At 40.9% G+C, this 14103-nt stretch overlaps 1 protein-coding gene across 3 annotated transcripts in view; it reads left to right on the forward strand.

Moving 5' to 3' along the window:
- SLC9C1 (solute carrier family 9 member C1) overlaps window positions 1-4004 on the forward strand; it is an 86030-nt gene extending 82026 nt beyond the window's left edge. For 2 of the 3 annotated variants that reach the window (XM_059164148.1, XM_059164149.1), the window contains exons 28-29: window positions 958-1045; window positions 3515-4004. In XM_059164148.1, coding sequence (XP_059020131.1) covers window positions 958-1045; window positions 3515-3538 — 112 coding nt within the window. In that variant the 3' untranslated portion in view covers window positions 3539-4004. Of the gene's footprint in view, window positions 1-957; window positions 1046-3514 lie in introns of those variants that run through there. The other variant, XM_059164150.1, reaches the window with a different exon arrangement.
- The last annotated feature ends 10099 nt before the right edge of the window (window positions 4005-14103 follow it).

Consider the following 14103-nt stretch of genomic DNA (forward strand, 5'->3'; position numbering starts at 1 on the left):
TAAGCATCCACAAAACAGAGACAAGAGCCATACTTCCCTTGTATAGTGCTGCCATGCAGATTAAAGAAATGGGAAGTACACTGCCAAGTGTTTGGCACATAACAAGCAATCCATACACATAATTTCTATTATTTTCTGCTAACTCCTTCCTCACATTGTAAACTACTTCTCCAAATTCCTTGTGCTCTCCAGATACTTATTTTTCTTTTTTTTAAATACAGATATAGGTACCTCCTCTAATTCTCCCAAACACAGTTGCTGTTGAAGACTAGGAAGGAACAAAAGTAAATTACAATTTATAAAAAATGAAGAAGATGAGGAGAACATTTAAGATAAAATATTAGATGGTTCCTAGGGGCCACTGGGTAGCCTATCTTTCTCCTTAGCCTGGGCAGGCTGCCAAGCTTTTAAGAGTCAGCTTAATAGCGTATTTTAAATAATGAGGGAGCAGGGAACCTAATGTTCTCCCTGTACATATTCCTTGAAGTGCTGCTTTTTCAAAATGAAAGAAAACCTGATGGCATGAGGCTGTTAAGATAGAGAAACTAGTGTGGAAGTAAAGGTCCGTTAAATGGTAGAAGCATCAACTACTGAGCCTATATAATATATAATAACTGTCAAATTGTGTTATTTAGTAAATGCTTTTTCTTCTTGATGTTAGATCCTGGCTCTGTTTCCGGGCCAGCTCCCTTCATGCTCCCCCAACCCCTCCTCACACCAGCACCCCAGAACTGTAGCTTTACCTTCACATAGCAAAAAGGCCTGTTGCCACATCCATTAGCTCCTTACAAAGTGTTTTGGTCCCCAGGATGGGAATAAAAACAGTGCTGCTGTTGTAGAAGTCCTCATCCTCAGTCCCTTGCTCCATAGACCAGATTTGACACAGCCCTGCTTTATAACTCTAACCCATTATAATAGTCTTAGAATTTGACTCCTATCTGCTATCTCAACCTCCAGATTTAACAGCCTACAGGATTCCTTGATAGTATTAAGGAGGAAATGGACATCTATCCTGTCACCTAGAATGAGACTCAGTGAAAATCTGGTAAGCTGCCTCAGTTTCCTCAACATGATCTGGATCACACCTGTTCCTGGAGATTCAGGCTGAAGCCAAAATTTCAGGTCCCCTTTGGTGTGACAGTGTGAATTATACCCCTTTCCACTAGCCATTATGTGCTATATAATCACTTCCACTAACCCACTGATTCTTCTAATGACACTAATCTCTGAATTCTAATTTGGAAAACTAACTCTAAAATAAGATTCCTTTATCGAGATTTCTGAAATCGACTCCTGGCTTCCTCTCTTTATTCTGCTACTTAATCCCACGTGCAGCATACTCATTTTTCTTCTAAAGATTTTATTCATTGATTTGACAGACAGAGATCACAGGGAGGCAGAGAGGCAGGCAGAGAGAGGAGGAAGCAGGCTCCCCGCTGAGGAGAGAGCCAGAGATGGGGCCCGATCCCAGGACTCTGGGATCATGACCCGAGCCGAAGGCAGAGGCTTTAACCCACTGAGCCACCCAGGCGCCCCAGCATACTCATTCTTTAGGCTGCCCTGCACCGTGGAAGATATAAACAAGTAACAAAGATATAAACAGGCGATAAGTGATGACTTCAATTCTCAAGAGCTTCTGTTCTAGTTAAGGAGGCAAAACAGATCAGGAGGCAGTCCAATAGCCATTTGAGACATACTGGGGATCATGCCAACTAAAACTAAAGGAATTCAAGACCGAAACAACTGCTGGTGAACATAAACAAAGTCTTGGTGGAGAAGGGAAGAGGATGTCTGGAGCAGGGGACACAAGAGACCAAGACTTTTGGGAAACAAAGAGTAGACCAGGCGACCTTCGGTTGCTCAAAATGTAGCGTCAATGGAGAAGTGAGTGTGGGAGGGGAGGTGCACACTTTATGTGACTGTGTTACCTAAAGCATATCTCTGGGTTTAAAAATGGCCTCCTGATAAATCTTTGTGTCTCCATTTAGAAAATGTTAACTCTTGCAGGCTACTTCCTATGATAAAGACCAAATTTAAAAAGAGAGCCAAAGGGTGACCATACACAATGAAAAAGTATTTTTAGGAATTACTTGTAATACAATCAATATCTTCACGTGGGAATAAAGATGTATACAAACTGATAAGGAAAACACTATGATTCCAATAGGCAAATTTAAAAAACAGCCAGTTCAGGAGAAAGACAATACCCAGAAAAGGGAGAAAATAAGAAGCACCAAGTTAGACAACAATGAAGTATTAACACTGACTTTTTAAAATTAACAATATTTATTCCATGGTAAGATCTGTTTCCTTTGAAATAGCTGATACTTGTTTTCTTATATTTTGCTGGTAGTTGGGTAAAAGGAAAGTAAAAGTTATAAAAATGTTCATATACTTTGACTTTATGAATTTGCTTCCAAGAATCAACCCAAAAAGAGTAATCCAAAGTAATAAAGTAGACATATGCACAAACTGTCCAGTGCACCACCATTTCTAATGGCAAAACATTAAAAAGAGTCCAGGTATGTGCTATGGTGAGTGCTGTGAATTGTGTAAGACTGATGAATCACAGACCTGTACCCCTAAAACAAATAATACATTTAATGTTAATAATAAAAAAAGGAGCAAAAAAAAAAAAAAGAGTCCAAGTGTCCAATAGTAAGAAAGTATATAATTTCACTATAGACCATCCTTTTGAGGAAATCCACAACCATTAAAAAGATTGGTTGTATAGTCCAATGTAAAATATAAAAATGAATGCAAACCCATACATATAACTTTCTTAACATGAAAAGAGGTCTGGGCGCCTGGGTGGTTCAGTCAGTTAAGCATCTGCCTTTTGCTCAGTCCTGGGATCAGATCAAGCAGGGAGTCTGCTTCTCCCTCTTCCTCTGGCCCCCCTGCTTGTGCTCTCTCCCTCTCTCTCAAATAAATAAATGAAATCTTTTAAAAAAGAGAGAGAGAGGGGCCAGAAAAGATAAACCCAAATGATTCAACCAGATATTAGAAAAGTAAGAGTAGGGACAGGTGTGTTCACCTCTTATCATATGGTTTTATTGCTCTTGTAATAAAAAAAAAAAGATTGTAAAACTCTTAAGCATTATTCAAATAGAATAATGAAACTTGTCTGTTCCTTTCTTCCCTTCTTTATACTCAGCAATCCCTGTGCATTGAAAAGGAGAGGTAGCTACCAGAGCTGAGACCTCATTGGTGTTTCCCACGGTGGAACATACTTCTCCTCTAAACTACGCCTGTCCCATTTAGCAGGCCCCAGGGGCTCTCAAACTCTGACCTCCAGTTTAAATCACGCCACCACTACTTTGGGAAAAATGACTAACTCATACTTACCCACTCGACGTCCTTCCTTGTCCTCAGCAATAATGACCAGGAGGTATTTCCTGTGGGAATAAACTGACCCTCTAGTGCATCCTGTTCGAGCTTGTAAGTCAATGTTGAAAGATTCCAAAGCTCTTTTGCATTTGTGTTTTTTTTTTTCCCCCTCCCTACTTGTTAGGAATGGTTGACAACACTGTTCTGAAGACTGACACCCATATAGGATCTGCTGTCAGGGGACACCTCCTGTTTCTGAAACACATTTCCCTGCATCCAAAGGGAACGATCTCAAGACGGACCCCGTATGGTTGATCCTGGTGCCACAAGGAAAGACGTTTGGACATTGCAACCATTCCATCTAAAATATATTTTTTGGACCATTTTCTTGATCAAAAATATCTTTTATGTTAAATATCTAAAACATCTCAGAAAATCAAAGAGTAAGTTTTCATTTTAGAGCCAGAAAATAAGCTTAGGCCACCTAGGATAGTTTGCATACTGCTCTTAGAGCAAAAATGGTTTGATTCACTTCATGAAAATGTATTAAAATGTAGTTTAAATGTTGATCTTAAACCAAGTATTGACTTTTGTCCTTCATTGTACTTCACGCATCTTGGAAGCACTCAGTGAATAAAATTGTACAGAATGGAAACTAACTGACACTTAAACAATGTATCTCAGTGTCCATTTTAGTCATTATCCCATTACAACAATAAGCCCAATGCCTGGCACATCATTTTTCTTTATAGGGAGAGAGAGAAAGAAAGAGAGAGTGAGCTGGGGCAGGGGGAGAGAGAGAGAATCCCAAGCAGGTTCCACACTCAGCATGAAGCCCAACATGGTGCTTGATTTCACAACCCTGAGATGATGACCTGAGCTAAAATCAAAGGTCAGCTGCTCAGCCCCACATGTGACCCTGGCACATCATTTTTTAAAATGGTCTTAACCAGGGGCGCACCTGGGTGGCTCAGTTGGTTAAACATCCAACTCTTTTTTTTTTTTTTTTTTAAGATTTTATTTATTTATTAAGAGACAGAGCACTCAGAGAGAGAAAGAGCATGGCGGGGGGAGGAGGAGGGAGAGGCAAACTCCCCACTGAGCAGGGCAGTAGCTTCACCCACTGAGCCACCCAGGTGCTCCAAGCATCCAACTCTTGACTTCAGCTCAGGTCATGATCTCATGGTTATGGGATTGAGACCCACACTGGGCTCAGTGCTCAGCAGGGAGCCTGCTTGAGATTTTTCTCTCTCCTCTCTCTCTCCCTCTGCCCCTCCCCCTGCTCTCTCTCTCTTTTCCTCTCTCTCTCAAATAAATAGATAAATCTTAAAAACAAACAAACAAACAAACAGTCAGAACCAGTTAAGAGTTACTGCATGCTTTCTACATGCTAGGTGTCTGACAAATGCTATGTACTTACAGACTTATTTAATCTTCACAACAACCATATAAGGCAGGTACTATTATTTCCAATTTACAAATGTGTAAACTCAAGGAGTGTGAGTAATTTGCCAAATATCTCACCACTGGTAATAGGCAGAGCAGAGATTCGGAAACAAGCCTGGGACTAGCTATTATACCATACATCTCTCCAGTATGGTAAGTCCTAAATAAATATCTGAATAATTAATAAAAATTTAAATATCTTTCTTCAGGTACACACTTCCGTCTGGAGATTAGAAATCTGAATACTAAATCTTATCCTCTGTAACTGTTGTAAGCATATTTTCAGAAGCCAGGTTTAGAGCTTCCATTCACAAAAGGTCCTTGCAGAGAAGACAATTTGGTTTGTTTATATTGGGAAAGTCAAATCAAACTACTATCACCTCGGGCACCTGGGTGGCTCAGTGAGTTAAGCCGCTGCATTCTTCGGCTCAGGTCATGATCTCAGGGTCCTGGGATCAAGGCCCACATTGGGCTCCCTGCTCAGCAGGGAGCTTGCTTCCCTCCCCCACCTCTGCCTGCCTCTCTGTCTACTTGTGATCTCTCTCTGTCAAATAAATAAATAAGATCTTAAAAAAAAAAAAAACTACTATCACCTCTCTCCAAAACTGAACCCAACTGGTTTTTTATTCCAATGATAATTGACTAGCAGCTATTTTAGTGTTTGAGGGAACCCCATTAATGAGTACCCTTTTTCTCCTGAGGGCCGAACCAAATGAAAATTAAAATGAATGTTTGAGGCAGTTAGAGATTAAACCCCACCCCCAACACACACACACATTCATGCACACGCCTTTATTAGTGACTGAACTGACGTAAAGAACATGGTTGCCGTCTGACCCACAGAACTGGATGTACTGATCATCCAATGTATTGACCATTGTAGGCGTTTATCACTAAGCTTACTGCATAGCTGAGAACAACAGACAATGCAAGATTTGTAAAATCAAATTCACTCAAGAAATCCGGAACAAAAGGCTGAACAAAGACTGTCCAGATTCTGCTTCCAAATTCATCAACCTGATAAGCCACTCCACCTTGGCAGAATGAATGAGGTGGACAAGAGGGAGAGTAAAGCCCTCAATCCCAAACAAGACACCAGGTAGGGAAAGGCCTCTCCACCAATAGCTTGTCATTGACAGCGAGTCCGGTAGGCACGGGACTCTCTTCTGAGTGTTTTGCCCTCATTAGCCCAGGCAATCATCACAGGAACTTTAGGAAGTGGGTGCTATCACAGCCTCATTTTACAGAGGAAATAGTGAGACTTAGGGAATTCAGATAAAGTACCCAAAGTCACATCTAGATGAAATGACATTGGGACTCAAATCCTCTGAGCACATTCAATATAATTTGTGAAATAAAGTCCCCTAGGCTTTATTTTGGAAATCTAAAGCATCGGAGAAGAGGATAGACTCCACAAATACTGACCATGATCAGTGTCTTACCAGGTCTGTCTTCTGGAGTATAATCATTTTCAAGTGGGGAAAGAACCCTGAACAAGGTACTGAGATAATAAGTAACCCCAGCACCAGGCATGGTATATACCCATACACCCCCATCAGCAGGAGCTGAGTGGTTGTGTTCTCTCATCTGAAAGAATGCAATACATGGACATTGACCTGAGGAGAATGCTTAGAGCTCACTTCCATTTGACTCCTCAGAGGAAACCCACTTATTTGCTTAGAGAGCCCAGAACATCTGCTTTTAAAATTTTTAGCTAAAAGGTTTCCTTGGTCCTTTGATTTTCAGATTTCTTTTTAATATAGCTTTTAGCTTTTATGGTGCTTAAACCCAGTTTGTATTGTTGCCCTAAATGCTTAACTTAATCATCTAGGTTCTACATTAGTTTTACTCATGAGAAACCAGAAACACTGCAAATGAAGGAACATTCTTCCCAAGGGTCATTCATGCTCAAACAGTGACAAGGAGTGCTATATCCTTCACCTCCCATTAGATTCGTAAGAGCCCTCTCAGTGAGCTGAACAAATCTCCATTTTGTTGCCAAAGAGTGCTCTTACCATTAAAAATAACTCCCTGTGTTGTTATGGTTCCTGGAAAGTCAGCAGAGCTATATACAAAAACCCCTCTCCAGAAAGCAAAATCCCATCCCAAAAGTTCCCTTAAGGAGGTACTGAAACTCTGCTGCTACCTCCTGTTTCAAAACAAATACATATTAGTGGGGAGTAACAGCAATGAATAGCCACAGTTTCAGACACATAACTGACTCCTTGATATTAGCCAGCACTCCTAATCAGCTCATACTCTGCACCACAGAGTAATAGTAAGTAAGTAAGCAGTTGGAAAATTACCCTCAATGAGGCATCTCAATAATATCACGCCATGAAGTCTTCACCCTCTCCGTAAGACCTCCGGGACGGAAGCGGAATAGGGAAATCTTAACTAAGCTATTAGTTTCATGACTGTACAAGAACTCTTAAATAAAGCAGTTTTTTTTTTTCCTACCATAAAATGATCCGTGAGGATTTTCCTTTCACATAAACATCTCTCCCAGTTCCCTTTACTAGCCACAGGAGTCTACAAAGGAGTAAGCTAGAGCCATACCTATCCCATCCAATTCTTTGAGACTGAAGAAGCTCAAAGAATCACTTATTTAAAAGGCCTCTAACCTGCCTTAGCAGCTGAAGTCAGCCAGGTGTTGCACAAAACGTGAGCTGGCTTAGTCAAGTGTCTGCCTTTAGCTCAAGTCATAATCCAAGGGTCCTGGGATCAAGCCCCATATCAGGCTCCTTACTCAGTGGAGAGTCTGCTTCTCTCCCTTCCTCTTCCCTGTTCCTGTGCTCGCTCGCTCGCTCTCTCTCTCTCTCTCTCTCTCAGAAAACAAACAGAACAAAACAAAATACAGAATTGGGAAGCACTCTAAAACAGGCAAGTATGTTTCAATCTTTCCAGACACGCTGGAGTGATAACAGACCAGAGTTCAAAGCTAAGTTCATCTTTCCACAAGTATTTATTGAATAGGGCAGTGAATAGACAGAAAAGGTCCACATTCTTTTTAAACTCAGATTCTAGCTCTCTTACTTATAGCGTAAGTAAGGAAGTCACTTGTCTTGTATGAGCCTGGATGTCCTCATCTCTAAAATAGAGGAAATAGTATTTATCCCATAGAATTCTTGCATAAAAAAATGAGAAATCATATCTAAAACTTTTAAACGGTGCATGGGTTATATAGGAAGCTCTCAACAAATAGTTATTTTAATATTAGCCTATGATCTTGAGATACAGCAAAACAGTCTTTACGTTGGTCATCAATTCTCAGCAGTAATGCCAAAAGGAAAGTAAATTTAAAGATTTCAACTCAACCATCCACTGATTTCACCATCATCTGTTTACAAAGATCCAGGCTTCTATTTCCACTTCAATTCCTATAGTTTCTCATGTATTAGGCACTGGGGTCACCACTAAAGATAAAAAGGATGGTCTGATTCAAAGATTTGTTATTTTGGCTTCTTTTTGTGGAGATGTGTGCTGCTCTACTTCCATTTGTGAAGTGGAGGTAGATTATTGAGTCCAGAGTCGTTTGCACAGCAATAAACGTGTGTATTATCCATTCCTGTTCTTCCCAGCTCCCTCACACAATCATAGGAAATTTTCGTGATGGGGAGATAACACTTCTGCTCAGCTCAGCTTCTCCATCTAGTGGCCTTGACATTTGAAGGTCAAGGAGTGATCTATCCCCGGCAATGGTAAATTGATTTCTAACCCTCACACCTGTGGCATTGACCCTTTGGCTTTGCTCAACATTGGAACTAATTAAGCCACCCATGGGGCAGTGTCCAGACTGTTTGCACAAACTATTGCACCCAGAGTCTGGAATATCTTAATTCATACAGATGAGGAGTCAGCAATAGTCCTACTCACTGGCTAAATGTCCTTGACCATTTTGTTTTCCCCATGATGCGAAGAAATTATGGTTCCCTTCTGCTGACCCATAGGCTGTGTGAAAGGTACGAAGCCATTGAGGAGGGGCACCTAGGTGGTTTAGTGGGTTAAGCCTCTGCCTTTGGCTCAGGTCATGATCTCGGGGTCCTGGGATCAAGCCCTGCATCGGGCTCTCTGCTCAGAGGGAGCCTGCTTCCCGCTCTCTCTCTGCCTGCCTCTTTGCCTACTTGTGATCTCTCTCTATGTCAAATAAATAAAATCTTTAAAAAAAGAAGAAGAAGAAGAAGAAGCCATTGAGGAGAGGGACTTTTAGATTGAATTTTTTCCCCCAATTTTTCCTGAAGGTAATGGGAATGAGAAGGGTTAGTTATAAGTTATAACAATTTGTCAAAACTAATTCATTTTCTCTCTCTCCCTCTCTAACACACACACATGCACACACAACTACTTTCTTCATACACAAAATGGCAGACCATTGGCTGTTACCACAAATTTCTGACACACAGAAAAGAAGACTTTGGATAACTTGGAGACATTCCCTAAAATGTACTGTCGTTGGCCAGCCTGGAAAACAAAGTGGTTTTGTCAGAGGACAATGGGAGAAACAGATTAGTGCAGCCCTGGATCTCTTAGACCTATATTCAGTGGACACCCCTAATTTTAAATATATGCTTTGTTAAGAATTTTCTTTCTTAACTTCACTGCTTCACCTAATTGGCTGAGGAAGGGTTTCTTGAACTTTATGTATTCCACAGGTAAGAAAATCTGCTGCTCTATTTTTCCTAGAGTTAATTACCTGAAGGATTAATGAAAACATTGAATGGAGGTAACATTGGAGAAATATAATAAAAAACAAAATCTCCGGCCATCCCAGAAAAATCTTTCCGTAAAAGTAGAATAAAAAGAAAACAGCTTTATTATTCAATAAGCATTGAACTAGAATGAGCAGTAAGCCACAAGTGATTCAGTGGAATCTTGCCTTTTTATATAACCAAGCAGATACAACTCATTGTATACATTCTCTCAAGACAGTGACTAGTTCTCAAATAAGATTTGACTGTCCCACTTGCCACACTTAATTCATCCTAAAAGCGTCTGGTAACGTATTTGCTGATTGCTCGTAAAAGAGAACATTTCCTCTCTTTAGCTGGAAGTAGGCTTGCGATCTGAAGTCAGTTTCCGGCTGGATTTCTACAGCTATTCCCCAAGATGGAGGTGGGGGGACTGGGAGGTCCGGCACTTTCTTAATCGATGGTTACATTTCCAAGAGATAGCTTCCAGATCCTGGAGGAAACATTCCTGGGTTGCTGATTCAACCTTTACCAAGATTTCCTTGCCTTTCAAAGACAGAAAGAACTTACAAGTTTTCTTGAATAAAAGAGAGGGGAGAAGGCCTCCGCCCTCATTTTGAGCAGAGAAAATAAAATTTCTTATCTTTTCATTTGTATTTGCCCTTAGAGTACCAAAATGTTAGAATTACTCATGTATGTTGCCTTGAGCACCCAGTGGCCCTAGACTGGCACTGCCCCCCTTCCTTTACAGCTCCTCCTCATGTCAGAATGTGTTCTCCACCTCCCTAGGCACTGTGGTCTCTCTGCCCATTGGTAGTCAAGTCCTCCTGGAAATGCTCCAAGCCTGAGGAACAGCTACAAGGGCAGCCGCAGAACTTGTACCCTCCCATGCTGCTCCTGACTTTGGCAAGTGTGGCCTCTGCATTACTCAAGGAAAAGCAAGAAATCAGCTTGCATTTGGTTTTATCTCATTTCAAGGAGCTCCATGAGGACAAGCGTGGATCTGCTTTGCTCCACGTTGAACCCTCAATGCCTAGCATACTGTAGGTGCTCAACATATACTTGTTAAAGAAATGAAGAAACAAATGAGTGACCAAACTGGAACTGGCCATCAAATAAAAGGATAATACCAAAAATCCATGGTTCCTGTCCCCAAGTTCATTTCTTCATTTTTTAACTTCTTTTTTTTTCTCCCACTGAGAAATAATTTACATACAGTAAAATGCACCCTTTTTGGTGTACAGCTATTCAGATTGTGAGACACGCATACAGTCATGTTGCCACAACCACAAGAGAAAAAAGAACAGAAAAATTCCCTCCTGCCCCTTGAAGGTCAATCCTTCCCCTGCCCCTCGCTCCTGACCACTGCTGATTATTTTCTGTCCCTGCTATTTTGCCTTGTGTTGAAGGTCATAAAAGGTAGCCTTTAAGTTTGGCTTTTTTCCCTTAGTGTGACCATTTGAGATTCATCTGCGTTGTTGCATAGATCTGTAGTCCATTCCTTTCTATTATCCGTCAGTCTTGTAAGGATGCGTCACAGTTTGTCTAGCTGTTCAGCCCTTGAAAATCATGTGAGTTATTTCCAGGGTTTGAGGAGTGATTCTGAGTAACGCCGCTGTTGCATGCAAGTTTCTAGAGATCTTAGGTTTTATTTTACTTGGGTTAATGTCTAGGAGTGGGACTGCTAGGTTGTATAATGAGGCTTTGGTAACCTTTATGAGAAACTACCATGTTGTACTTCAAAGAGGCTGAACCACTTTGGATTCCCATCAGCAGTGCGTGCAGCAAGCCCTGCGTTCCTCACCAGCATTTGGTATCTTCAGTTTTTCTGTTGTATTCAATGTTAGCCGTTCTAATAGGTGTAAATGAGGAAACCACAGACCCACAATGGCTTTTTTAGGCTAAGTCACCAAGTGGGGACTTAAGACCCAACTAACTGCAGTTTCAATCTCCTCCAGAAATATAAGTCTTAACTGGTGAGTCAGGAATTTTCTCATCAACATCGGTGATCTCATGGGTCCTCTCCGTTTTCAAAAAGAAGAGGTAATCCACCTAGTAAGATCCCCTGTCGTTGTCCCTCTAAGGGAAAGTGACCTTGCCTGGAACAATTCTTTCTTTTCTTTTGCTAATAACATTCCTGCCCCACCCTCCTACAAAAACCTTCCATTTCCTACGCTGCTCAGAGAGTTTTTCTACTTACTAGATGGGATGCTGCCCAATTCATGAATCGCTTATAAAGCCAATTTAACTCTTCAAATTACTTGATTGACCTGTTTTTTAGCAAAAGTGTAAAAGTGCTGCATTGTGGTTTGATTTACATTTCCTAATGATTATGATATTGAGCATGTTTTTATGTGTGTATTTGCCATCTGTATATTTTCTCTGGTATGTTCAAATATTTTGATCATATTTGAAATATGTTCAAATATTTTGAAATGTATGTTCAAATATTTTGGCCATACTGTTATTGGCTGTTTTCTTACTGAGTTTTGAAAGCTCTTTATATGTTCCAGATTAAATCTTTTTATCAGATATATGTTTTGTTGATAATTTCTATTGGTCATTGGGTTGACTTAACTTGTTTGAATCTTTTCTTGCTTTATTTTTTTTTTAAAGATTTTATTTATTTATTTATTTGACAGGTTGAGATCACAAGTAGGCAGAGAGAGAGAGAGAGGGAAGCAGGCTCCCCACTGAGCAGAGAGCCCAATGTGGGGCTCCATCCCAGGACCCCAAGATCATGACCTGAGCCGAAGGCAGCGGCTTAACCCACTGAGCCACCCAGGCGCCCTCTTTTCTTGTTTTAAAAGAAAATTCCCCCTCTGAACTTTTCCAAGAAAGTGGTTTAATAAATTTAGGAATCCTAAGTGAAAAACTCCCATGGCCAGCCTGTAATTGCAGATGGGGCTTCCCCAGAAGCTCAACACTCTCCTTGACCATCTGCTTCTGGGTAGTCAGGCCAGTAGCCTGGTTCCCTCAGAAGTTAGGAAGGAAATTTTTTCCTCTGTTCTGGCTGACCTAAAAATTAAATTGACATGAAACACATTAACAGGAGAAAAACAAAAGCTTAATAACATGTATACCTCCTCAATGTAATGGGTAGACTCAGGGAAACTGAGCAACTCCCCCAAAGGGCTGAAGCCACCACTTTAAATATCATCTTCATTCAGCATAATCTCTTCCAGTCCCGTCCATGTTGCTACAAAAGTTGGGTATTCATCCTTTCTGATGGAGGCATAATACTCCATAGTGTATATGGACCACATCTTCCTTCTCCATTCGTCCGTTGAAGGGCATCTTGATTCTTTCCACATTTTGGCGACCGTGGCCATTGCTGCTATAAACATTGGGGTACAGATGGCCCTTCTTTTCACAACATCTGTATCTTTGGGGTAAACACCCAGTAGTGCAATTGTAGGGTCATAGGGAAGCTCTATTTTTAATTTCTTGAGGAATCTCCACACTGTTCTCCAAAGTGGCTGCACTAACTTGCATTCCCACCAACAGTGTAAGAGGGTTCCCCTTTCTCCACATCCTCTCCAACACATGTTATTTCCTGTCTTGCTAATTTTGGCCATTCTAACTGGTGTAAGGTGATATCTCAATGTGCTTTTTTTTTTTTTAATATTTTATTTATTTGACAGACAGAGATCATAGATAGGCAGAGAGACAGGCATAGAGAGAAGGGGGAAGCAGGCTCCCTGCTGAGCAGAGAGCCCGACTCGGGACTTGATCCCAGGACCCTGAGATCATGACCCGAGTGAAGGCAGAGGCCTAAACCACTGAGCCACCCAGGGACCCCTCTCAATGTGCTTTTAATTTGAATCTCCCTGATGGCTAGTGATGATGAACATTTTTGCTTGTGTCTGATAGCCATTTGTATGTCTTCATTGGAGAAGTGTCTGTTGAGGGAAATTGGAAGGGGAGGTGAACCATGAGAGACTATGGACTCTGAAAAAAAATCTGAGGGTTTTGAAGGGGCGGGGGGTGGGGGAGGTCGGGGTACCAGGTGGTGGGTATTAGGGAGGGCACGGATTGCATGGAGCACTGGTGTGGTGCAAAAACAATGAGTACTGTTAGGCTGAAAATAAATTTTAAAAAATTAAAAAAAAAAAAAAAAACCCACAAACTGGGAAATACCAGGAGAGGACACAGTGGTTTCAAATTTTGTTAAGTTAGAACAGGATGTTCTCTTATGAACATTTGTATTCTATTGCAAGAGGTAAAAACATGAGCAATTTGTGTATGTATGAAAGAAATAAGTACTAATAAAAACGAATGTTAGTTGATAAAAATAAATAAATATCATCTTCAGTTAAAGACAAAAGATGTTGGGGCTGGAGGGTCTGTTGTGGGAGGAAAAAGCAGAGTAAACAAGGGTCATGCTATTAGGCCAATTTAATTGCCTTCTGTCTTACAACCTTTTCTGGAGACTTAGAGTTCCCTCTTCCTGATAGCCTTACACGTGGAGATTTCCCTTGTCAACGAAAAAGTCTCTTAAAGCAAGGTAATTTCTATTTGATTTTCAGACCTTGTTTTATATCTGAAGTTTTTTTAAAGAAGCCAACTTAAAATAATCAATATGCCGAAGAGGCATATCTTGGGGCCGCAACAATTGTTCCCCTTTAGGGGCTCTGAC

Source organism: Mustela lutreola, chromosome 2 (assembly GCF_030435805.1).
Source record: "Mustela lutreola isolate mMusLut2 chromosome 2, mMusLut2.pri, whole genome shotgun sequence".
NCBI lineage: Eukaryota > Metazoa > Chordata > Mammalia > Carnivora > Mustelidae > Mustela > Mustela lutreola.